The 26,171-nt window shown below is 40.3% G+C and overlaps 2 protein-coding genes across 4 annotated transcripts in view; both read left to right on the top strand.

Annotated features, from left to right (window-relative positions):
- arhgap46a (Rho GTPase activating protein 46a) overlaps positions 1-3,398 on the top strand; it is a 99,156-nt gene extending 95,758 nt beyond the window's left edge. For both annotated transcript variants that reach the window (XM_062046570.1, XM_062046562.1), the window contains exon 10: positions 2,324-3,398. In XM_062046570.1, the coding sequence (XP_061902554.1) occupies positions 2,324-2,518 (195 nt within the window). In that variant the 3' untranslated portion in view covers positions 2,519-3,398. The remainder of the gene's footprint in view (positions 1-2,323) is intronic.
- A 9,604-nt stretch (positions 3,399-13,002) lies between these two features.
- Positions 13,003-26,171, top strand: part of phf20a (PHD finger protein 20, a) — a 30,188-nt gene continuing 17,019 nt past the window's right edge. For both annotated transcript variants that reach the window (XM_062046550.1, XM_062046542.1), the window contains exons 1-4: positions 13,003-13,159; positions 16,832-16,938; positions 25,533-25,704; positions 25,931-26,015. In XM_062046550.1, the coding sequence (XP_061902534.1) occupies positions 16,856-16,938; positions 25,533-25,704; positions 25,931-26,015 (340 nt within the window). In that variant the 5' untranslated portion in view covers positions 13,003-13,159; positions 16,832-16,855. The remainder of the gene's footprint in view (positions 13,160-16,831; positions 16,939-25,532; positions 25,705-25,930; positions 26,016-26,171) is intronic.

Raw genomic sequence — 26,171 nt, 5'->3', positions numbered from 1 at the left:
ACATCAAACTTTTCACTTAATGTAACGACACATATAGTTATGCTGAAAACAAGCAAGAAAAACTAAGAAACATTTAGCATACTGGATTGGTCTCACACAAGGATATACAATATAGAAGTTGAAAAGAGTAATGTAGGTAGAAAATCTCTCTCGTCTCCTGGGCTGAGGGGCAGATGTTGTGGCGATGTCAGCAATGACAACCCCTGGTGATCTGTCAGGTTCTTCAGCTGTAGTGCAGAGGGAGAGGTGGTACCAGGTGTCCCCTCCACCAGCCAGTCGAAGGGCGTGGGACGTCCGTTCCACGACCTTGAAGGGACCAGTCCACCTGAGCTCCGTCCACTTGCGTTTGATGACCTTGATCTTGACCCTCTCAGCGGGCGGAAGGGAATCTGTACAGAAGAACTGGCACACAAATTCTGCAATTTTTTGTGTAAAATACCATTTTGGTTGTATGCTGAGTCCTCCTTCCATGGGGGGCTGCTGGTCCTGTGAATGGCTGACCTGTATGCAGCTCATAGGGTGAAAAACTGAAAGGGCGGTAAAACAGTTTTATTCACGGACCTTCGAATGATCATTAACACTAATTGCAACATGTCAATCCAATTAAATTTGGTCTGTGCACAGATTTTAGCCAATTAGTTTTTAATGTTCTGGTCCATCCTTTCAACCTTACCTTGGGACTCAGGATGGTACCCCAAACCTGTGTTCTAGTCCGAAAGCCTTTTCGACCAAGGCTAAGTGAGTTTTTTTTTGTTTTTTTTAATGGTTGCCGTTGTCTGACCTAATCTTTTTGGGGAAACCATGTCGGGGTACTAGGTCATTCACAAGTCATTTAATTACTGATATTGCATCCTCTTTTGAGGTTGTTGTTGCTTCCGGCCAACCACTGTGATTGTCAACACAAGTCAGTACGTACCTTTTCCCTTGTACCGTATTGATCATATCAGTGAAATCAAAGACTATACATGGTTCACACTCACCTCCTCCATATTCTAAATTTGATCTACTAAACTACTATCGATGTGTAAAATCGTTATTTTCAAATTAAAATTAGTTATAACTTCTTACCCACGGGAAAAATGTTAAAACTATGGAATGTGTCAGAGTCGGATGATTGTCGATTTTGTTCCAAGGAGTCTGTATCCACCCTCACTCACCCCCTTCTGTTTTTGAAAAAAAGGACTGTGTTAGTCATACTATCACTTTCAGAAACATCTAAGAAAAAGGTCAGCTAATAGTCAAGTAGCGGAGGGCAGGTCATGTTTGAGGTCAATGATTGTCTCTTCAGCCTCTATGGTCCACTGGGGGGTGGTGTTAGGGTAGGGGACCCCTTAGCAATATCACAATTAACTCAAACTCATCTGAACCCTAACTTTTATGTAACTTATTCAATATGGTGAAAGTAACAAAATATGCTTATATTTATATTGTCACCAATACTAGAAAAATACTACCCTTATGGCGGATGCTTTAGCAATAGTATTTTGAAATTTTACCACACCTGGTGGCCCCAATAATTCATTAAGTCAAGCTCATGTTGTAGAAAGTTGAATGATGCAGACACGTTTGTTACTGAATACTTTCTATCAGACTTCTGTCTTGACGACTATGTGTATGTAATGTGTAATGTGTTGTTTTAGCTCAGCTGTTGTGTAGCTGCTAGCTCCTCGTAGCCTACAGGTGTCTAAAGTGCAGCCCATAGTTATGTGTTTAACATAACCATGGGCTAAACCTAAACAATTGAAAATGTGGTATTTGGGTGTCGGTGTAATGTTTGGCAGCTACGCCGTGTCTTATCATTGTACCTAAGTTCTTTGGTTTTGTAGGCGAGACAGAGAGCAAGGGAACAATGTGGGACACTATTGTGTCCATCTTATACCATGCTAGCTGTTGCAAAGATAGGTCAACATGAGCAGCCACACCTTGAGTTATGTTGACCTATCTTTGCAACAGTGTGGCGCATATTTGTAACAGTGTTAAAGTTGTTTATAAGGCCACCCTCAGTGTGACCTGTATGGCTGTTGACCAAGTATGCCTTGCATTGACTTGTGTGAGTGAAAAGCCGTAGATATTATGTGACTGGGCCGGCACGCAAAGGCAGTGCCTTTAAGGTTTATTGGCGCTCTGTACTTCTCCCTACGTCCGTGTACGCAGCGGCGTTTTAAAAAGTCATACATTTTACTTTTTGAAACCGATACCGATAATTTCCGATACTACATTTTTAAAGCATTTATCGGCCGATAATATCGGCAGCCCGATATTACCAGATATCTCTATATATGATCTTAGTCGTCTCATTGTTTTCTTTCTGGCATCATTACAGGTGTTTGCTCAACCTTCTAACGTGGCTATAACCAAAATGGACGTGAACAATCTGGCGATGGTGATGGCCCCAAACTGTCTCCGGTGCCAGTCGGACGACCCGCGGATTATCTTTGAGAATACACGCAAAGAGATGTCCTTCCTGAGAATGCTTATAGTTCACCTGGACACCACTTTCATCGAAGGGGTGGTGTAGACCCACACCACTCCTCCCTCCCTGCGCAGTCATGCAGACTCAGTGTCGCTATGTAAACACTGGAAACTCTTCTTGACGTGACAACTGGCCTGGAGAGTAAAAGGAAAACAAATCGTCAAATGACACTAAAGTATACAATATATATTTCTTACCCTAAGTAGGCAGGTCATACTAAGCTCAACAAAGTGAGACTCATGCAGCATATAGAAGTATTATGAAGAGAAAAACATCTATACAGATGTCTTAATAATAATGTGCATTTGTTGCTCCGAAGTAGTTCATCCGATCACTGGTCTTTTATTGTGCAAGATTTTGAGCAGAGTGTATGTACATTTCAGAGCGCATACAGGGGAAAATACAAAGAAAGCTATTTATATTGCGGATTTTCTTAACAAAACACATTTGTAAGCGCTTTGATTTTGTTGGACAGATGTGTGTATTTACAGCATTGTGTCTTTGTGACGTGGGAGCTTACAATTATTTGTTTGAGTTGGATTTGTGTGCTATATTCTTTGTGGTCTGTATGTTTTGTGGCTCAGGTCTTGTAAAAAAAAAAATTTAAAAAATTGGTGCGGGAAGTGGTAACTGTATTAAAAAAAAAAAAATTTGTCAACTGAGAATGTAGATGAAGCTTAGCGAGTCCTCTCTGATTTTTTTTCCCATTGTAAATACAGAGTGTAAATAGTATTAACACTACTACAGGTGTATTCAAATGAAGGATAAAGGGGGGAGAGTGGCTTCAAAAAGCAATTGTTTTTGTCATTTTGTTGTTTTTGTTCTGCTGTAAACACCTGCCTTTTGGACATAGGACTGACTCAAACCACTCACCGTGTGTGTACCTTGTATAAATGGAGCAATTGTCAATAAATAAAGCTTTGTTCAATTCTACATTGTCTGTTTTTGATGCAGTAGTTGAGAATATGGATCAACACCATTGAACCTTACAACAGTTTTATTTATATATATGTATATATGTATGTATGTATATATATATATATATATATATATATATATATATATATATACATATTTTATATACATATATTAATAGACATATATTTATATACATATGTAAATATATATTTGTGTACAGTATGTATGTATATGTGTGTATATGTATATATATGTGTATATATAAATGTGTGTATATATATATATATATAAATGTGTGTGTGTGTGTATATATATATATATATATGTGTGTATATATTTATATATACACACATGTGTGTGTGTGTATATATATATATATATACACACATATGTGTGTGTGTATATCAGAATCAAAAAACACAGGACGAGATGTTGAACAGTCCCTTGTGCCAAATGTGGAGAGTACTCACTCGAGATGTCCTTGTTGTTGAGAGTGGTAGACAGACAAAATGGGGGTGTGGGGGGTGGGGTGTTCTTGTGAGTTGTATGGGATATGAGACTTGGTCAGGGTTAAATTCCAGGACAATTGGACAAGCGACACATCTTCAGTAGTGTGCCCTTGCATCATTGGGTGTTTCGGCCTTCAAACACTATACACCCTCCACAAAGGTGGCCCGCCGAAGGATGATCAGTCCTCAGCTTGTGTCCCGTGCTCAACTGTTCCTGAAATTCACCCTGTTATACTGCTGTTTTTAGGGCCCAACTGGGGTCCTTCCGCTTGAGCCAAATCCACTGGCTGCTTCTTTCGGCTGCCTCTGAGACTGCTCTGATGGTCCTCCGCAGGGCCTGACCGTGGCTGCCGAGTTCCCTCAGCAGTCTGATGGTAGACGACGCCACAAATCCTCTGCATCCTACTTCAACTGGATAGACTTTGGTGTTCCAGCCACGCTGCCTCGCTTCTTCTGCTAGCTCTGAGTAGCGCAGCTTCTTACGTTCATAGGCCTCCTCCACAGAGTTCTCCCATGGGACTGTGAGCTCTAGGACGTAAGCAGTCTTCACCGAAGGGGACCAGAGCACCAAGTCTGGCCTGAGGTTGGTAGAAGCAATCTCAGGTGGGAAAACCAGTTGTTTGCCGATGTCTGCCAGCATCTTCCAGTCGCGGGCCCTGTATAGGTGTCCTGCTTCTGGTCTGGTGGAAAGCTGTTTGGGTGTTTTCCCGCCCTCTCGGACAAACATTGTTGTCTTCATGGGATTGGATACTCTTGGTGGCAAGGAGTTGACGGCACCACGCATGCTCTCCAGGGCTGATGCCAAGCTCTTGAGGACCTGGTTGTGTCGCCAGGTGTATCTCCCCTGCGTGAGGCTCGTCTTACATCCTGTCATGATGTGTCTGAGGGTTGCTGGAGTTGGGCAGAAGGCACAGATTGGATCCTCGCCATACTACTGATGGAGATTCTTTGGTGATGGGAGCACATCATACGTTGCTCTGATGATAAAGCTGATTTTACTTGCTTCCATCTGCCATAGCTCCTTCCAGCTTATCTTTCTCCTCTCCACTCCTTCCCACTGCATCCATTGCCCCTGTTTGGCAAGAGAGACAGCCTTCGCACTCCTTAAGACCTCCTCCTGGCGACGCACCTCCTCCACCACCAGCGTCCTCCGCTCTGATGTTGTAGCATTTTTCCAGGATGGTTCTCTTGCAGTCAGGCCAAAGCCTCCTCTTCCCTGTTGGACCTTTCCCACGATGTCTCTGTGCCTCAGGGCTGCTGTAGTTTGCTGCACCGCATCGGATGGTGTCCACTTCCGCCCAGTTACTAGGGGCGGTGCAACAGTGCTAATGGTCTTGTCTCTGGAGTCCTTCAGTGTCATCTGGAGTCTAACTTTAGAACACTTGTATTCCTCAGTTAGACTAGTGAGAGGTAGCTCCAGGATCCCTTTGCCGTAGAGGCCGATGTTACTTAGACATTGTGGAATGCCATAGCCACTTTTTTGCATATGAAGTGATGGTTCGCTCCATCTTCTCCACAGTGGTTACTGGAACTTCATACACAGTGAGTGGCCACATTGTCCGGGGGAGGAGTCCAAATTGTAGGCACCAAAGCTTCAGTTTCCCTGGCAGTAGAGTCTTGTCTATGTTATCCAGGCTCTTCGCGATCTCTTGCCTTAGTTGTTCTATTTGTTGTTTGTCCTTGAGGCTTGCATTGTACCATCTGCCCAGGCTTTTGACAGGCTGCTCAGACACTGTTGGAATAGGGTCTTTGCCGATGTAGAACCTTGTATCTCTCAGCACCCCCTTGATTATGGAGATGCTTCGAGATTTACTAGGCTTGAATTTCATTCGGGCCCACTCAATGTTCTCCTGCAGCTTTCCAAGTAGACGCTTAGTGCATGCTGCAGTAGTGGTTAGTGTTGTCATGTCGTCCATGTAAGCCCTGATAGGTGGAAGACGGAGCCCAGCCCTGGTTCGTTCACCACCCACCACCCACCTTGAGGCCCTCATGATGACTTCCATGGCCATTGTGAAAATCAGGGGTGAAACTGTGCAGCCTGCCATGATGCCTACTTCCAAGCGCTGCCATGTTGTAGTAAAGTTGGCTGTTGTGAAGCACAGCTGCAGGTCTTGGAAGTAGTTCTTGACCAGTGTGGTGATGGGTTCTGGTACAAGGAAGAAGCTAAAAGATTCCCAGAGAAGTTCATGGGGAACTGAGCCAAATGCATTGGCCAGGTCGAGGAAGGTTACATGAAGATCTCTCTTATCCTTCTTGGCTGCTTGGATCTGATGCCAGATCATGCTTGTATGTTCTAGGCAGCCAGAGAATCCTGGAATTCCAGCTTTCTGTACAGATGTATCAATGTATTTGTTCTTTACCAGGTATGTGGACAGCCTCTGAGACACCACGCTGAAAAAGATTTTCCCCTCAACATTGAGAAGACAGTCTGAACTGGCTGATTTCCGATGCATCCTTTTCTTTAGGTATTAGCACACCACCAGCCCTTCGCCAAGCCTTGAGTATTACTTGCTTCTGCCACACTACCCTCATGAGTTTCCACAGAAAGCGTAGTACATCCGGTGCGTTCTTGTAGAGCTTATATGGTACTCCGTTAGGTCCCGGAGCCGATGCTGCTCTTGCTCGTCGGACTGTGTTCTCTACTTCTTTCCATTTCGGAGGGCTAGTGTCCAGGTTGAATACAGGTGGTTGAATTGGCGGGATGTCAGGTGGGATGACTATATGCTCCTGCCTTTTTGAGTCGTGGTGAATCTTTTCCAGGTGTTGCTCCAGTTCCTGCTTTGATGTTTTCAAAGTTCCGCTTTTTTCCTTTGTGAAGAGGTCTTTGACAAACTTGAAGGGGTCTTTATAGAAACGAGTTCTTGTGTGTTCTTTCTTCTTGCGAAGCTTCCTCAAGTTTTCCGCTCTCCGCAAGGCTGCTAGCCGGCTCTTGATGTCTGCTTGGAGTAGCATGAGACCTTCCCTCTCAGCGTCGTCTGCTTTTCTCCATAGCTTTCTTATCTGCCTCCTCTCTCTGATAAGCCTGTCGATCTCCTGCTGCCTCCTGGATTTAGCTGGCGGTGGTAGATTCTTTCCACTTCTACCTTTGCTCACTCCAAAACGTTCTTGTCCGTAGTTGTAAATAATGTCGCCCATCCTTTCGATCTTTCCCTCTGCTGTGCCTGTTTGTTGCTCCAGGATTTCTGTAAGGTCCCTGTTGATTGTCTCCCATTCTTTCTTGTCAACAGATTTGGGCCACTTTACGCCAGGTTTGTGCCCTTTGATCTTTCTCTTCATTGGAGGTCTTTGTGGTTGTGTGGGCTCCTCCACCAGCATGTCTGTGCTTGTATTACCTTCTTCAGATACAGGGGTGCTGATGCTCTGCGAACTTTGGTTTGTGTCCCGTCGCTGTGCTTCACTCGACTGACTTGACTGATTACTTCGTAACAAGTATTGATCAATGCGAGGCCCTTGTCTCTGCTCTCTCAGGCACCTTTTCCTCCCTTGATGGATCTTTAAGCCCATCGTTGATGTTACTTTGTTCCAACCACAGATGCACACCTGAAGCTTGTGTCCCACTGCTGTTGTTGCTGTCTCGTGTGTTGTGCTCTCCTTGTTCATAGTGATTTCCGTTCCTAGGTCAGTAACCGTGTTGTCAGCCAATGAGCCATCTTGCGCCCCCGCTCTCGCAGGCTCTAGGGGTATTTTCCTTTGTTTACTTTTCGTAGCATTTTGCGGGTGTCTCCAATTAGCTGAATCAGCGTTGGGGACTGCCATCATGGGGAGCTAGCCCATGACACATATATGTGTGTGTGTATATATATATATATAAATATATATGTGTGTGTGTATATATATATATGTATATATATATATATATATACTAGGGGAGTGGGGAAAAATCGATTCGAATTCGAATCGCGATTCTCACGTGCGATTCAGAATCGATTCCCATTTTTAAAACTTTTATTTTTTTATTTTTTTTTAAACATTTTTTATTTTTTAAAATTAATCAATCCAACATAACAATACACAGCAATACCATAACAATGCAATCCAATTCCAAAACCAAAACCAACCCAGCAACACTCAGAACTGCAATAAACAGAGCAATTGAGAGGAGACACAAACACGACACAGAACAATCCAAAAGTAGTGAAACAAAAATGAATATTAACAACAGTATCAATAGTTACAATTTCAACATAGCAGTGATTAAAAATCCCTCATTGACATTATCATGGATGGCTACCAAAAGTGCCTTATTGCAGTGAAACTTGCCAAGGGAGATGTAACCAAATATTAACATTGTTGTAAGTATACTTTTGACCCAGCAGATTTGGTCACATTTTCAGTAGACCCATAATACATTCATAGAAGAACCACATTTCATGAATGTTTTTTTGTGACCAACAAGTATGTGCTCCAATCACTCTATCACAAAAAAGTAAGAGTTGTAGAAATTATTGGAAACTCAAGACAGCCATGACATTTTATGTCCTTTACAAATATATCTAAACTTTTGACCACGACTGTATATAAATATGTACGTCTGGATTTGATTCATTTTTTTAATCACTAAATGAATGACATTGATTCTTGGTAAACATCTCAAATTAGACGTTGCCAAACAATGCAATGTTCTAAACAGCACGTTACCGAAATGGATCAGCTCCCATCTTTTGTTAACTTTTTTTTTTTTTTTTTAAATAACACGGCCCAAACATAAGTTGGCCTGTTCTATTTTTGTTCATATTAGACCAGTGGTTGTTCAACTTTTTTCACTAAGTCCAACCTCAGAAAAAAACGTGTCTCTCCAAGTACCACCATAATGACCGACATTAAATACAGTAGCACAGTAGGCCTAGGTATTCATTAAAAACAAGGCAGAGGTTTTGTTTAAGTATATTTAATATTTTTGGCCACGGTAACATTACACACAGATTGAACAGTAACACTGTGTTTGAATATAGGAAAATAAAACATTGTACTTGAATAATGAATACAAAATATGTCGTTGTGGTTTGTGCAGCCCTTTGAGACACTTGTGATTAAGGGCTATATAAATAAACTTTGATTGATTGATTGAAAAAAAAAAAATAGCACATAAAAGTTGAATAAACATTGTACTGAAATAAATATAAAAATGCATTGTTTTAATTTTGTCATTGTCAATGTTCGTCTGTTCTGTGTGTTGATTGGCTGGGAGGCTGGGAACGGGCGGAAGTAATTTGAGGAACATCCGGTTCCCATGCGTGTTGAGTGATAAATGACGGTTCTGTTGTGTCCTAATTGTTTGTTTTCGTGTTGATTACGGCCTATAGTAGTCGGACTGTAACGACTTCCATTGAAGGCCGATAAACATTTTCATAACGGCTCGAGTCACGTCATTACAATATTGAATGAGTCATTCTTTGACGTACCACTAGAGGGAGCCCGCGTACTACTGTATTCGACAGTCGTATATCAATGTATGATAATCTGACTGTTGATAATTATATTGCATTGTTTAAATCCAAGCATGTTTTAAACAAAGCAAATTTCATAATATGTATATTAAATCTATTTTGAACTAATGTTCATAAGATATGTCCTCTAAGTATGTGTGGGATAAATGTAAATGCATAAAAAAAATTCAAATAAAACCCGCTTTATTACCAAATACACAGTAAATTCATCAAAATGCATTAAAAAAAAATTTTTTTAAAAACTTGTTTCTTTTTTCGTCGTCAGAAAAAATATCTTGCCGACTATTTTGAACTAACGTTCTTAAGATGTCCTCTAAGTATGTGTGAGATAAATTTAAATGCATAATAATTTTTTTTTAATAAAACCCTTCGAGGGCTTATTATTACCAAATACACAGTAAATTCATCAAAATGCATTAAAAAAAAAGAAAAACAATTGTTTATTTTATCGTCGTCAGAAAAAATATATTGGCGACTATTTTGAACTAACGTTCATAAGATGTTCTCTAAGTATGTGTGAGATCAATTTAAATGCATACATTTTTTTTTTTTAAATAAAACCCTTCGAGGGCATTTTATTACCAAATACACAGTAAATTCATCAAAATGCATAAAAAAAAGAAAAACGTGTTTATTTTATCGTCGTCAGAAAAAATATATTGGCGACTATTTTGAACTAAAGTTCATAAGGTGTCCTCTAAGTATGTATGAGATAAATTTAAATGCATTAAAAAAATTTAAAACAAAACCCTTCGAGGGCGTTTTATTACCAAATACACAGTAAATTCATCAAAATGCAAAAAAGAAAAAAAGAAAAAAACTTGTTTATTTTATCGTCGTCAGAAAAAATATATTGGCGACTATTTTGAACTAACGTTCATAAGATGTCCTCTAAGTATGTGTGGGATAAATTTAAATGCATAGAAAAAACAAAAACAAAAAAACCCTTTGAGGGCTTTTTATTACCAAATAAACAGTAAATTCATCAAAATGCATAAAAAAATATAAAATAAAATAAAAATTGTTTATTTTATCGTCGTCAGAAAAAATATATTGGCGACTATTTTGAACTAACGTTCATAAGATGTCCTCTAAGTATGTGTGAGATCAATTTAAATGCATTAAAAAAAAATTAAATAAAACCCTCCGAGGACGTTTTATTACCAAATACACAGTAAATTCATCAAAATGAATAAAAATAGAAAAAAGAAAAACTTGTTTATTTTATCGTCGTCAGAAAAAATATCTTGGCGACTATTTTGAACTAACGTTCATAAGATGTCCTCTAAGTATGTTTGAGATCAATTTAAATGCATAAAAAAAATTAAAATAAAACCCTTCGAGGGCTGTTTATTACCAAAATACACAGTAAATTCATCAAAAAACAAACAAACAAAAACAACTTTTTTATTTTATCGTCGTCAGAAAAAATATATTGGCGACTATTTTGAACTAACGTTTATAAGATGTCCTCTAAGTATGTGTGAGATAAATTTAAATGCATAAACATTTTTTTTTAATAAAACCCTTGGAGGGCATTTATTACCAAATACACAGTAAATTCATAAAAAATAAAAAAAATAAAAAAATACTTGTTTATTTTATCGTCGTCAGAAAAAAATATATTGGCGACTATTTTTGAACTAACATTCATGAGATGTCCTCTAAGTATGTGTGAGATTAATTCAAATGCATTAAACATAAAAAATAAAAAACCCTTCGAGGGCGTTCTATTACCAAATACACATTAAATTCATCAACAAAAAAAATAAAAAATAAAATCGTTTATTTTATCGTCGTCAGAAAAAATATATTGGCGACTATTTTGAACTAACGTTCATAAGATGTCCTCTAAGTATGTGTGAGATAAATTTAAATGCATAATTTTTTTTAAAAATAAAACCCTTCGAGGGCGTTTTATTACCAAATACACAGTAAATTCATCAAAATGCATTAAAAAAAAAAAGAAAAACACTTATTTATTATATCGTTGTCAGAAAAAATATATTGGCGACTATTTTGAACTAACGTTCATAAGATGTCCTCTAAGTATGGGTGAGATAAATTTAAATGCATAAAAATGTTTTTAAAATAAAACCCTTCGAGGGCGTTTTATTACCAAATACACAGTAAATTCATCAAAATGCATAAAAAAAAAGAAAAACGTGTTTATTTTATCGTCGTCAGAAAAAATATATTGGCGACTATTTTGAACTAACGTTCATAAGATGTCCTCTAAGTATGTGTGGGATAAATTTAAATGCAGTAAAAAAATTAAAATAAAACCCTTTGAGGGCGTTTTATTACCAAATACAAAGTAAATTCATCCAAATGCTTAAAAAAAACAAAAAAAAAACTTGTTTATTTTATCGTCGTCAGAAAAAATATATTGGCGACTATTTTGAACTAACGTTCATAAGATGTCCTCTAAGTATGTCCATCCATCCATTTTCTACCGCTTATTCCCTTCGGGGTCGCGGGGGGTGCTGGAGCCTATCTCAGTATGTGTGAGATCAATTTAAATGCATATACATTTTTTTTAAATAAAACCCTTGGAGGGCGTTTTATTACCAAATACACAGCAAATTCATAAAAAATAAAAAAATAAAAAAATACTTGTTTATTTTATCGTCGTCAGAAAAAATATATTGGCGACTATTTTGAACTAAAGTTTATAAGATGACCTCTAAGTATGGGTGAGATAAATTTAAATGCAGAAAAACTCAAATTTAAATAAAACCATTCGAGGGCGTTTTATTACCAAATACACAGTAAATTCATCAAAATGCATTAAAAAAAAAAAAAAAAACTTGTTTATTTTATCATCGTCAGAAAAAATATATTGGCGACTATTTTGAACTAACATTCATGAGATGTCCTCTAAGTATGTGTGAGATTAATTCAAATGCATTAAACATAAAAAAATAAAAAAACCCTTCGAGGGCGTTTTATTACCAAATACACAGTAAATTCATCAACAAAAAAAATAAAAAATAAAATTGTTTATTTTATCGTCGTCAGAAAAAATATATTGGCGACTATTTTGAACTAATGTTCATAAGATGTCCTCTAAGTATGTGTGAGATAAATTTAAATGCATCATTTAAAAAAAAAAAAAAAAACCCTTCGAGGGCGTTTTATTACCAAATACACAGTAAATTCATCAAAATGCATTAAAAAAAAAAAGAAAAACACTTATTTATTATATCGTCGTCAGAAAAAATATATTGGCGACTATTTTGAACTAACGTTCATAAGATGTCCTCTAAGTGTGTGGGATAAATTTAAATGCAGTAAAAAAAATTAAAATAAAAGCCTTTGAGGGCGTTTTATTACCAAATACAAAGTAAATGAATCCAAATGCTTAAAAAAAACAAAAAAAAAACTTGTTTATTTTATCGTCGTCAGAAAAAATATATTGGCGACTATTTTGAACTAACGTTCATAAGATGTCCTCTAAGTATGTGTGAGATAAATTTAAATGCATAATTTTTTTTAAAATAAAACCCTTCGAGGGCGTTTTATTACCAAAAATACACAGTAAATTCATCAAAAAACAAACAAACAAACAAAAACGTGTTTATTTTATCGTCGTCAGAAAAAAATATCTTGGCGAATGACGCCAGGGACCGATGCACACGCATGCGCTCTAGAGCTCCACGCAGCCCGCGCCGGTGGTGAATGCAAGCGAGAGAAATTCAACTGCGTGATCCGAGAGGCTAGACAGGCGCAGGCGTTGTTTCCTGGTCTTGGAAGGATTTTGCGGGCTCCTATTTTACACCAAAACCGGACACAACGTGATTGGGGAACGGGTAAGAAGCCCAAATCGTATTCTTGAGCTCATAATGTACCAGAAATCTCGTTTTGGTGGCCGCATCAACACCGTAGCTGGCTGGATGCCGCATGTCGGCTCTCGGAGTTCAAAACAAATGCGACAAAGTCGGCAACACAATGTTGTTCCGCGGTAATTGCGCGGGCTATTTGGTGTGTTTTTTCCCCCCTCGCCGGGCTCCCATGTTGGTGCCGTTTGGACGGCTTGTCTGCGTGGACACTTTAGTAGTTAAATGCTTTGTTGTGTTCCCACGCGGCGGCGCCCGCCGTAAGAAAAGTATGGAGAAGTAAAGGCCTAGCGAGAGGCCCAGCGCGCTTAAATGAGTGACAGCTCTTTTGGCCAATCAGACAAGGCGGACCAGACGCTCTCCACCAATCCGCTTGGCTCTTTGTCCTTCCGTAAGCAAATGTGTCACCGCCCACCGGTTATAAAACAGGACAATAAAGTGTGACGTCCTGGCATGATGCGACCAAAAACAACACAGATATACGGACTAAAATATTTAAGCGTGTCCTTTATTTGGGGTGTTTGCGAAACATGTTGTTTCAATTTTATACAATGGAATAAATGTTGGTTCCCTCCTTTTTTAGCTTGTTTTTTAATGCATGTAGCTGGGATCTGTCTATAAAACACATGCAGTTTGGTCACCATTGTAGCATTTCCCTCTTTTACAGTCTGTGTGTTTTTTTGCCCTAATGTCGTCAGGGGACAAACGCCGCCTTTCTTTTGCCTCCCATTGTGTCTGAACGTGACCAGCAACCACGTGGGCTGAGTGGTGTGTGGAGAATATCCGGTTTGGTCTGCAAGACACTTGCTGCGTCTGCACAAACCAAGCCCATCTATGGCCCCGAGGAAGATATTGCCATTCTTATTATGTATTTATTTGATGGCTCAATCCCGTCTACTGCAGTGTTTTTCAACCTCTTTTTGAGCGGAGGCACATTTTTTTTCATTGAAAAAAATCCAGAGGCACACCACTTGCAGAAAACATTACAAAATGAAACTCAGCAGCCGATATTGACAGTAAAAAGTCGTTCTCGCAATTGCTTGATATGAATTCAAACTGTAACCAACCATGCATCACTGTAGCTCGTCTCAAAGTATCAATCAATCAATGTTTATTTATATAGCCCTAAATCACAAGTGTCTCAAAGGGCTGCACAAGCCACGACGACAGGATAGGATAGGTCTTTATTGTCATTGCACAAGTACAACGAAAATTTGTTTTCAGCACAAACCCGTTCAAGATTGGACAAAACAAACAGTGTACAGGGTTACAGAACAGGAACGCTGATGGGTCGCCATAAGGCGCCCCGTAAAAGATGGGAAAAAGGTAAAACACTGGGGAAGGATGAGTAAAAAAATACAATCTAGACTGGGCTCCTAAGGGGGCCCAGTCTGTAGTGGGAAAAAACCTCCATAGCAAAGCACATATACATCTCGAGATATATACCACAACCCAGTGGTATGTCAATTTGAATGACTATGAGAAACCTTGGAGAGGACCGCAGATCCCCCTCTCGGGGAGACCGGATGCAATGGACGTCGAGTGGGTCTAGCATAATATTGTGAAAGTCCAGTCCATAGTGGATCCAACATAATAGTGAGAGTCCAGTCCATAGTGGGGCCAGCAGGAGACCATCCCGAGCGGAGACAGGTCAGCAGCGCAGAGATGTCCCCAACCGATGCACAGGCGAGCGGTCCACCCCGGGTCCCGACTCTGGACAGCCGGCACTTCATCCATGGCCGCTGGACCTGTGCCCCCCCCTTCCACAAGGGAGAGGGGGGCAGAAAAGAAAAGAAACGGCAGATCAACTGGTCTAAAAAGGGAGGTCTATTTAAAGGCGAGAGTATACAAATGAGTTTTAAGATGGGACTTAAATGCTTCTACTGAGGTAGCATCTCTGTTACCGGGAGGGCATTCCATAGTACTGGAGCCCGAATAGAAAATGTCAATATCCCGCAGACTTTTTTTGGGCTCTGGGAATCACTAATAAGCCGGAGTTCTTTGAACGCAGATTTCTTGCTGGGACATATGGTACAATACAATCAGCAAGATATGATGAGGCTAGACCGTGTAGTATTGTATACGTAAGTAGTAAAACCTTAAAATTGTTTGATATGAATTCAAACCGTAACCAACCATGCATCACTGTAGCTCGTCTCAAAAGTAGGTGTACTGTCACGACCTGTCACATCACGCCGTGACTTATTTTGAGTTTTTTGGTGTTTTCCTGTGTGTACTGTTTTAGTTCTTGTCTTGCGCTCCTATTTTGTTGTTGATTGCCATGTCATGTACGGCTATACTCAGTGGACGCCGTCTGCTGCTCCACACGCTGTAAGTCTTTGCTGTCGTCCAGCATTCTGTTTTTGTTACTTTGCAGCCGGTTCAGTTTTAGTTTCGTTTTTGCATAGCCATCCCGAAGCTTCAATGCCTTTTCTTAGCGGCACTCGCCTTTTGTTTATTTTTGGTTTAAGGATAGGTTGATTGGCAACACTAAATTGGCCCTAGTGTGTGAATACGAGTGTGAATGTTGTCCGTGTATCTGTGTTGGCCCTGCGATGAGGTGGCGACTTGTCCAGGGTGTACCCCGCCTTCCGTTCGAATGCAGCTGAGATAGGCTCCAGCACACCCCGTGACCCCAAAAGGAACAAGCGGTAGAAAATGGATGGATGGATGGATGATTGGCAACACTAAATTGGTCTGTGTTGGCCCTGCAATGAGGTGGCGACTCGTCTCCGCCCGAATGCAGCTGAGATAGGCTCCAGCGACCCCGAAAGGGACAAACGGTAGAAAATGGATGGATGGAGGGCATTGGATACCTTTTTACCTGCACACTGCCTCGCGCTGTCGTCTGCATATTGTGATCACGACAAACCATGTTCCCGACATCCACAAAGCAATTAGCTACCTGCTGCCACCTACTGATATGGAAGAGTATTACACGGTTACTCTGCCACACTCTATAGACAGCACAGACACTCAACAAAGGCACATTATTTGCGGATTGTAATTACTGGTTTGCAAAAAATATTTTTAACCCAGTTACGTGAAATGACATCATCTCCCACGGCACACCAGACAATATACCACGGTACACTAGTGTGCTGTGGCACAGTGGTTGAAAAACACTGGTCTACTGAATGTCTCCCATCAGAGGCGCTATTATGGGCAGGGCATGGTTTATTCTCTATATGACAAAAGACTATCCTTGATCATTTCCCTTTCATAAGACAAAGGGAAGCCTGCTCTTTTGTTTGTGAGACTGCATGACAAAAAAAATTGCCAAAACATATTTTTCTAACTGCTGATCACCAGTCATTGGACATGTTTAATTACTAAAGGAGTTTACTTGTTATTTTAAGGTGAAGGGAACGCTGATCCTAAACCTGAATTTGTAACTCATCTCATTATCATTACCCGGCCTGGCTCACCTTAGCGTGTTAGTTTTCTCCTTGCTGTGTTGCATCAACTAACTTGTGTACTTTGACACCGTCCTATCATTTCCCACACGCAGCTCACAAGTTGTTCAATTGGGATACAGCGGTAGTGATTAAACGTAATTTTCAGTGGTGTCATTATTTATCAGTAGTCGTAGTTTATTGAATGGTGCGTTCATTAGTTGATGTGTGTGTTTGTATGTGTGTACAGGAATACAGCCTTGATGTGGGCAGTATGAGTAAGACGCCCCCTAACAGAAGAGGGATAACATTTGAGGTGGGAGCTCAGCTCGAGGCCAGAGATAGCCTCAAAAACTGGTGAGTCATGGCCTCATTCATTCCTTTCCATCCTTGAAACTCTCCACCGCTTTAGTTTTACATTCCTTCTGGGACTGTGTTTAGGTGTTTGCTCTATGTGTAGCGTTACACTCATAGCTTTCATATGTCATTGTTCCTTTAATGAACAGTATGGTATCCAAGGTTATATTAAAGCGCTCTCGAAGGCCTCGTATCAGCCACCGGGAAGCCTAGATGTAATATTGCTCACGAAGATCATTATGGGTGGAAAGATTCATCAATAGATCGATTTGTCTTCCTAAATTTCAAGTACCGTATTTTCCGGATTATAAGGTGCACTGCAGATGAATTATTTTCGATCTTTTTTCACATATAAAGCGCACCGGATTATAGGCACATTAAAGGCGTCATATTATGGTAATTTTTTTCTAAATTGGAAAACACTTCCATAACATGTAATGGTGGTTCTTTGGTCAAAATGTTGCATGGATTATGTTTCACAGATCATCTTCATGCCGCTTTCTGACAGTCGGTTCCGGATGCGCCGTTTTGTGGCCGGTCTTATTCACGTGGCTCACCTTCGGCAGCGTCTTCTCCCCGTCATCTTTGTTGTAGCGGTGTAGCGTGCAAGGACGGTAGTGGAAGAAGTGTCAAAAGATGGAGCTAACTGTTTTAATGACATTCAGACGTTACTTATATCAATAACGGAGCAGCATCTCCTCGTCTGGAAACAACAACGCCGGAAATATGTCCCGTGAAAAAACGTCCGACCGGAACTCTCTAATAACTAAAGTTCCTTGGGTGAATATGGTAAACTCACTACACCGGTATGTTTTAGCGCTTTCATGGCGAGTTTACTGACAGATATAAGTAAGCACTTAACACTACTTTATATTAGAAATGACAACAGCGGAGGATGAATGTCCCATAACAAGAAGATAGGGAAAAAGAAGAAGCTTATCGACTATCGACACGGACTGCAAAGGTGGACGCACGCACATTTTCAGGACTTAAGCAGATCCCAAATACAGATCTGCAGGTACCAGAAGGTAAGAAAAGTTGCTTTTGCATAATATTACGAATCAAAACGCCAGATAATGTCTTACCTTATACACACACCATAATAATACTCGTATGTTGAAGCACATCAAGCGGTGCGGCTTCATAGCTTGCCAAATTCGTACTAAAACATTTTGATAGATTTTTGAGCGCCGTGTGTAATGTTCTATATTTTCAATGGAACATATAAAATGTTGGTGTTGTTTACTTGAGTCATATTGCCATCATAGTGCAGCCTACACTTATCTCTTATGTTTGACTGCCATCTACTGGTCACACTTATAATTACACCATGTACCAAATAAAATAGCTTCGAGGTTGGTAAACTCAACCAAACTTATTCCATAAATTAGGCACACCGGATTATAAGGCATACTGTCGAGTTTTGAGGGGAGAAAAAGGATTTTAAATGCGCCCTATAGTCCGGAAAATACGGTATATCGATTTGTGCTCAGCAGGTTTGCGTTCCAGAAGATAGGTTTTTAAAAGGGAATCAATTAGGGATGTAACAACATAAAAATCTCACGGCACTATATTATCAAGGTATTAAGGCCACGGTATGATATTATTGTGGTACAGGTCCCAAAAAAGAAGACATAAAAATGCCATAGATTGTATGTACGTGGAAGGAATGTTTAGGATGACCACACTTACTGTAATTGAACACAAACATAATGCTCAAATGTTATAATATTTATTACTACAAACATGTAAGTGCAAATAATTGTGCAGGAACATCGACTGTTTCAAGCAAATATTTAAGAAAAATAACTTTCATTTGGGTATCGGACTGTCTGATTGTGGCGGTCCGCTCCCTGTATGATCAGTGTCAGAGCTTGGTCCGCATTGCCGGCAGTAAGTCGGACACGTTTCCAGTGAGGGTTGGACTCCGCCAAGGCTGCCCTTTGTCACAGAGTCTGTTTATAACTTTTATGGACAGAATTTCTAGGCGCAGTCAGGGCATTGAGGGGATCCGGTTTGGTGGCTGCAGGATTAGGTCTCTGCTTTTTGCAGATGATGTGGTCCTGATGGCTTCATCTGGCCAGGATCTTCAGCTCTTGCTGGATCGGTTCACAGCCAAGTGTGAAGCGACTGGGATGAGAATCAGCACCTCGAAGTCCGAGTCCATGGTTCTCGCCTGGAAAACGGTGGAGTGCCATCTCCGGGTAGGGAGGAGACCCTGCCCCAAGTGCAGGAGTTCAAGTACCTCGGAGTCTTGTTCACGAGTGAGGGAAGAGTGGATCGTGAGATCGACAGGCGGATCGGTGCGGCGTCTTCAGTAATGCGGACGCTGTATCGATCCGTTGTGGTGAAGAAGGAGCTGAGCTGGAATAGCAAAGCTCTCAATTTACCGGTCGACCTACGCTCCCATCCTCACCTATGGTCATGAGCTTTGGGTTATGACCGAAAGTACAAGATCACAGGTACAAGCGGTCGAAATGAGTTTCCTCCGCCGGGTGGTGGGACTCTCCCTTAGTGATAGGGTGAGAAGCTCTGCCATCCGGGGGGAGCTCAAAGTAAAGCCGCTGCTCCTCCACATCGAGAGGAGCCAGGTGAGGTGATTCGGGCATCTGGTCAGGATGCCACCCGAACGCCTCCCTCGGGAGGTGTTTAGGGCACGTCCGACCGGTAGGAGGCCACGGGGAAGACCCAGGAACACGTTGGGAAGAATATGTCTCCCGACTGGCCTGGGAACACCTCGGGATCCCCCGGGAAGAGCTGGACGAAGTGGCTGGGGAGAGGAAAGTCTGGGCTTCCCTGCTTAGGCTGCTGTCCCCGCGACCCGACCTCGGATAAGCGGAAGAAGATGGATGGATGGATGGAACTTTCATTTGATGTCTTGAAAGTGACGATGCATACATCAAGTGTAAAACAATAATGTTGATGAAAGTGGCGTGCTTTGCTTTTCAGAACACAGACTTTCTTACCTATGTCAAAAAGAGGTTATTTTTTCGCCAGGGTTTGTTTGTGTGTTCGTGAGCAACATAACTCGAACAGTTAAGGACTGATTTTGATGAAATTATCAGGAAATGTCCAAAAAGTAATTTCTTTCATCTACTACGAACACTTCACTTCCTGCTTACGGCGTTCCACGTCTCCACCTTGCCGTTCCCGCACTGCGCAGAAGATTTTGGGAGGTGTAGTTTATTTTCAGACCCAGCCAACGCTATAGCGCCAGAAGAAACTAACCAACAAGTTTTTGTTTGATACCATCACACGTCATGGCATTATTGTGACGACTTTGAAACCGCTACACCACGGTATCTACAATACCGTTACAGTCCGAGAGTCGATGGATTTTATCAATACTAGGAAAATGAAACCATTAGATATAAGAACGGCAGACTGTATTGAAGTTTAGCACTTTTATTGATAAGGACGTTAAACGTTAAGTCTGTCTGCTAATGTCTGTGGTGTCATCAATACAAAAATGGCTGATAGCTACTAGGGCTGTGAAATTTTTTGAAAAAACTTACTGCGATTTTTCTCTCTTAAGATTGCAATTCGATTTGCAATTTTTATATTTTATAAAGGGACAAGCGGTAGAAATGGATGGATATACATAAAACTGCAAAAACAAGTGAAGTAAATTATATTTATATAGCACTTTTCTGTAGTGACTCAAAGTGCTTTACATAGTGAAACCCGATGTCTAAGTTACATTTAAACCAGTTATTTTTGATTGATATTGTAATCAAGGCGTGACTCGGTTGCTTGAGCGTCCTTGCCAGCAACCTGAGGGTTCCTGGTTCGATCTCCGGGCTTCTGCCATCCTAGTCACGTCCTTGAGCAAGACACTTCACCCTTGCTCCTGATGGGTCATGTGTGTCAAAGCCTTTTGAGTACCTTGACGGTAGAAAAGTGCTACACAAGTACAACCCATTTACCATTTATGATTAATAACACAATTATTCATTTATTTGAAAACAAGTGTTTATTATACCACCAAAACTCAAAAATAAATATCATTTTAAAAACCGGATATAAATTAGCAACGAATAAATCACAACAAGTAAAGTAATAACAGGAGTAACAATAACTTGAAAAAGCAATATAAAAAAATTATAAAATGCTGTTTTTCCTTTTTTTATTCTTTTGTTTACCTTTTACACCTATTTTATCAGCATTGTTTTTTGTGTCAAAATGTTATACATTTTTTGTAAAATAAATGCAAAAATCCTCATAATTATTGGTACAATACATCTTTGGACAATTCTGACTAGTACTCAGTCAAAGCATAACAATTCTGTAAATGTATCAAAACGTACAATATCCTTGTGTAAAGTACTTTTTTGAAACCTTTATTTTGTTAGCGTAGTCAGACCAGTTGTGGTGCACAACGCTATTATTGTGAAGGAGAGAAGTGTGCTGCTGTTCTCAGCTTGACAAGTAAAGAAGCGACTTGAGGCTGTAAAAAAAAAAAAAAGGCTGCGCGCTTCTCAAATTGCGACTGCTGTCCTGTTTGTATGTGATGTTACATCCAAGCCGTCGTTCACAACAACACAAGCAGGTGAGATGTGTTGTGGGTGTATGGATTGTTCTTGCTAGCTTTAGCTTCCTAGCTTAGTCGGTGTTTCAAGTGGTCGTCTCGACATCGTTTAGTTCAAGACTGGGCGGTTTAGTGTTTTGGGGGTAAATGAGCTGTACCGGGTACATTATTTTGCCAAACAAATATGATTTTCCTCTCAAGGACAACTTTTCACTGACATTTATGTCAATATCCCTGATATTCTTCTTTTAACAGCATATTCCCTTTCATTGGCCAATTAGGTGACTCTGTCCGCTGTTACGTAAACGTGTAAATCATATGCCCTTACTTTTTTGTTGAGTTTAGTAATAATTGATTAGGCATACTAGCGCTGTGTCAAATAAAAAGTACAGCAACAGCCATGATAAGATTCCAATCTTCTAATAGACATGTTCTTTTTCCACTTACAGTATTTGTGACTCATCCGTTTCACCGCAAGCTAACAAGCTCTGGAATTTGCATGCACGTTGCACGGCCTAATAAACGTTTTTTTCCCCCGATTATTATATTTTCATGATCGGGAGAAACCATAATCGAAATCAAAATGTGATTCATTGTCCAGCCCTACTTGGTATCGTTACTGTTACTGTTTGAATCGATCCTCTCAGCTTTGTTTATATTCAAGATCGCCAGCTTACCGGTTAGCTATGCATTTTCTGTATCCTCCTGTGTTGTGTAGTGCAGCAAGTTGAGCTTTTCTTGTCCTCTTGTCCTTCAGTGATAATCATACTTGTGAAAAACATAGTACATTTGCTGCTAAAGGAGCAAAAATTAACGATTTAGAAGCCACACTGTGGTGGGATGTTAGTGAAGATTCTACATTGTGTTGAGGAGGCCTTCTTTTGCTGTCAAATTGTCCGGACGCAGCTAGAATGTGCCATTAACATGCTTTAACACAATATGAGGACAGTATTAAAAGCTCCATCTTTGGCTAAATTGTATCATTTATGTTGTGTATATTGCACAACTCTTTGTCTGATCCCTCACCTAACTGTAGTCACCAACAAAAATTGCCTTTTTAAAAAGGGTTAATTAAAACCACCTAATCCACGCAAGGTGCAATTGACTAGTGAGTGTATGCCCTCAGTTTTTTACAATTTAAATATTTCCTCTTTACCTTCAAAGATTCTTAATTGTCAAGCCGCTCTTCACATGCACACTGGACAGTCAGTCAAGCAGTAGAAAACACCTGCTGCTGCTGCTGCTGCTGGCGTGCTTGTTACCAAGGGCACGTTGGCATGACAATGACCTAGAAACAAGGGCAAATTTTTTTTTGTTTAAAGTGTTTAATCAGAATAATTCACAATGACCTGTAAATGTATTACGCATGTAAGGCTAGTAGTTGGTAATGGTACTCAAATACATCCTAGTTGCTCCTTTACTTCACTATCTTTTGAGTATGTGACTCCACTTGACACAGTAGCATTGTACTTTTAGCGTTCAATAATTACCTAGAAAAACGTTGTAAGCAAAAATGGTACTAACTAGAGATGTCCGATAATATCGGACTGCCGATTTTATCGGCCGATAAATGCTTTAAAATGTAATATCGGAAATTATCGTTATTGGTTTCAAAAAGTAAAATTTATGACTTTTTAAAACGCCGCTGTACGGAGTGGTACACGGACGTAGGAAGAAGTACAGAGCGCCAATAAACCTTAAAGGCACTGTCTTGGCGTGCCGGTCCAATCACATAATATCTACGGCTTTTCACACACATAAGTGAATGCAATGCATACTTGGTCAAGAGCCATACAGGTCACACTGAGGGTGGCCTTATAAACAACTTTAACACTGTTACAAATGTGCGCCACACTGTGAACCCACACCAAACATGAATGACAAACACAATTCGGGAGAACATCCGCACCGTAACACAACATAAACACAACAGAACAAATACCCAGAACCCCTTGCAGCACTAACTCTTCCGGGACGCTACAATATAACCCGCTCCCCCCACCCCCGCCCACCTCATACCTCCTCATGCTCTCTCAGGGAGAGCATGTCCCAAATTCCAAGCTGCTGTTTTGAGTCACTTTGTGACTTCAATAATAAATATGGCAGTGCCATGTTGGCATTTTTTTCCATAACTTGAGTTTATTTATTTTGAAAAACCTTGTTACATTGTTTAATGCATCCAGCGGGGCATCACAACAAAATTAGGCATAATAATGTGTTAATTCCACGACTGTATATATCGGTATCGGTTGATATCGGAATCAGTAATTAAGAGTTGGACAATATCAGAATATCGGATATCGGCAAAAAAGCCATTATCGGACATCTCTAATAATATATAATAATAATAATGCAAGTAGCCATTTAAAAGGATAAACATTTTTATTTCTCATTACTGTAGAATTGTTTACCATTGGACTTGAGTTGGAAGGTAAATCATTTTGTTATCTTAAATAAATACATTTAAAAAAGTAATGGGATTCTCATTTCTGTCAGTAAAAAATGTATTTAAATGAATATTGAACATGTTAAAGTGCATTTTTTTCTCCCAGTTGGAAAAATTAGGTCTGACCTTTTCTTATTGTTTGTTGCCATCACGTGATCGCAACATTTTCACTCATTTGTCAATGTTGATTGTCTCTTATTGCATCAGATTTGAAGCTGAAATATTACCACAGTGGGACATTTGGCTTTGTAATCATATTTTTTCCTCCTAATTTGTGTTACTTTCCTGAACTTCTTACCGGTGAGTCGCAAGGCTCTCTCTCTGTCTGTGCTTCCTTCCTGTCTCTGGTCTCGCTGAGTTGCTCTCTGCCCACCTCCACAAAGATTGTGAATGACTGAAAAGAGAGCTCACTGCCTTCAGTTAATTCTACTGTTAAATAAACACGCTCAGGAGCTGAGAGCGATGCACAGAGTGAGACGTCTTTCTCCCTGTTTGAAGTGAGGAAGAAAGACGAGGCTCAACAATTCTTATAGACAAACAACTCTTGTCACAAATTGAAAAAAAATCTCAGCCTCTTGCGGTTACTTAATCGCACTAATTATAACCTTGATGTGATTCGATGTCGATTAATCGTGCAGCCTTTCCACGTAACAGTATCAGTTTGGTTGAAAGGTCAAACGCAAATGTGTGTACACATCCGTGCACCCCCCCGGAGTTTCTCTCCACTTCCCTGTGGTAAATTTTAAATGTGCTTCATAAATAAAGTTGATTTGATTTGATTTGTTTCAGGACCTTGCAAAAGACCTTGGCTTCTGATTGGCTCTGCTTCTTATCGGTGCATGGTCTACGTTACCAAACAGATGGCGCCGTGGGCGGGACAATGCTAGAGACAGAGAGGCGCGGCTGCATTTTAGCCAAATTAACCAGTTAAATGGGCTCGTCGGATTGAAAAAAGGCAGACACTTGTTTGAAGAATGATTTTAATGGTGTTAAAAAAGGTAAATATTATTATTCATTGTCAATATAAAACAGTTTTTTTTAAAAAGCTGATACCGATTAAAAAAAGAAAAAATGCCGATATACACGTCAAAATACCAAATATCTGCGCAGATAATCGTTCGACCCCTAATTGATTTATACTTAATCTGTCTTGTCATTGTTTTTTTTCTTTCTATCATTGGTGAAACAATGGTAAATGGGTTATACTTGTAAAGCGCTTTTCTACCTTCAAGGTACTCAAAGCGCTTTGACACTATTTCCACATTCACCCATTCACACACACACTGATGGCGGGGGCTGCCATGCAAGGCGCTAACCACGACCCATCAGGAGCAAGGGTGAAGTGTCTTGCTCAAGGACACAACGGACGTGACTAGGTTGGCAGACGGTGGGGATTGAACCAGGAACCCTCAGGTTGCTGGCACGGCCACTCTTCCAACTGCGCCACGCAGTCCCAGTATGTTAAACATACTGAATTCTGCAGGAGGATGTTAGTGATATAACCTCCAGTTATGCAACCCCATTAGATCAGGTTATATAGTGTTTTCTGGAATATCGCCATCCTTATGTTATGGTTATTGGGATGCAAAGGGCTAAAATGTTCTGTCTTTTGCCCCTTAGGTATGCTGGCACCATTGAAAAGATTGATTACGACGATGAAAAAGTGCTAGTTCATTACCGTCACTGGAGCCACCGCTACGACGAGTGGTTTGACTGGACAAGTCCTTACTTGAGACCCGTGGAGAGGGTCCAGTTGAGGCGTCAAGGCCTGCAAGACGACGCTCCTGTGCCTGTAAGTCAGGAAGGCTCGTGGCTTTGCTTCGTTCTATTTTTTTCTTTCTTATCCTGTACTGGGAAGGGTTGTGAAATGTTCTGTGTCTGGTGCGTTGCACATTTTTTTATGACTTGGCCCTCAAGTTTGTTGACACTAAAGCCCATCCCATAACCTTTGTGTCAGTGCATTAACCAGTAAACAATGCTGTGCAAACTGGGACTGAAATGTTTGTTTATCTTTCCAGGGTTTTCAAGTGAATGATAAGGTTCTAGCAAGCTGGTCTGACTGCCGTTTCTATCCTGCTAAAGTCATCTCAGTCAACAAAGATGGTGGGTGAATTCAAAATATGTTCCTTTCTATTCTTTATTTGAGTCCCAATTAATGATTACCGTATTTTTCGGAGTATAGGTCGCTCCGGAGTATAAGTCGCACCGGCCGAAAATGCATAATAAAGAAGGAAAAAACATATATAAGTCGCACTGGAG

This window comes from Entelurus aequoreus, linkage group LG01 (assembly GCF_033978785.1).
Source record: "Entelurus aequoreus isolate RoL-2023_Sb linkage group LG01, RoL_Eaeq_v1.1, whole genome shotgun sequence".
Taxonomy (NCBI): Eukaryota; Metazoa; Chordata; class Actinopteri; order Syngnathiformes; family Syngnathidae; genus Entelurus; species Entelurus aequoreus.
The sequence above is the reverse complement of the archived record's forward strand: the minus strand, read 5'-3'. Positions and strand labels throughout refer to the sequence as shown.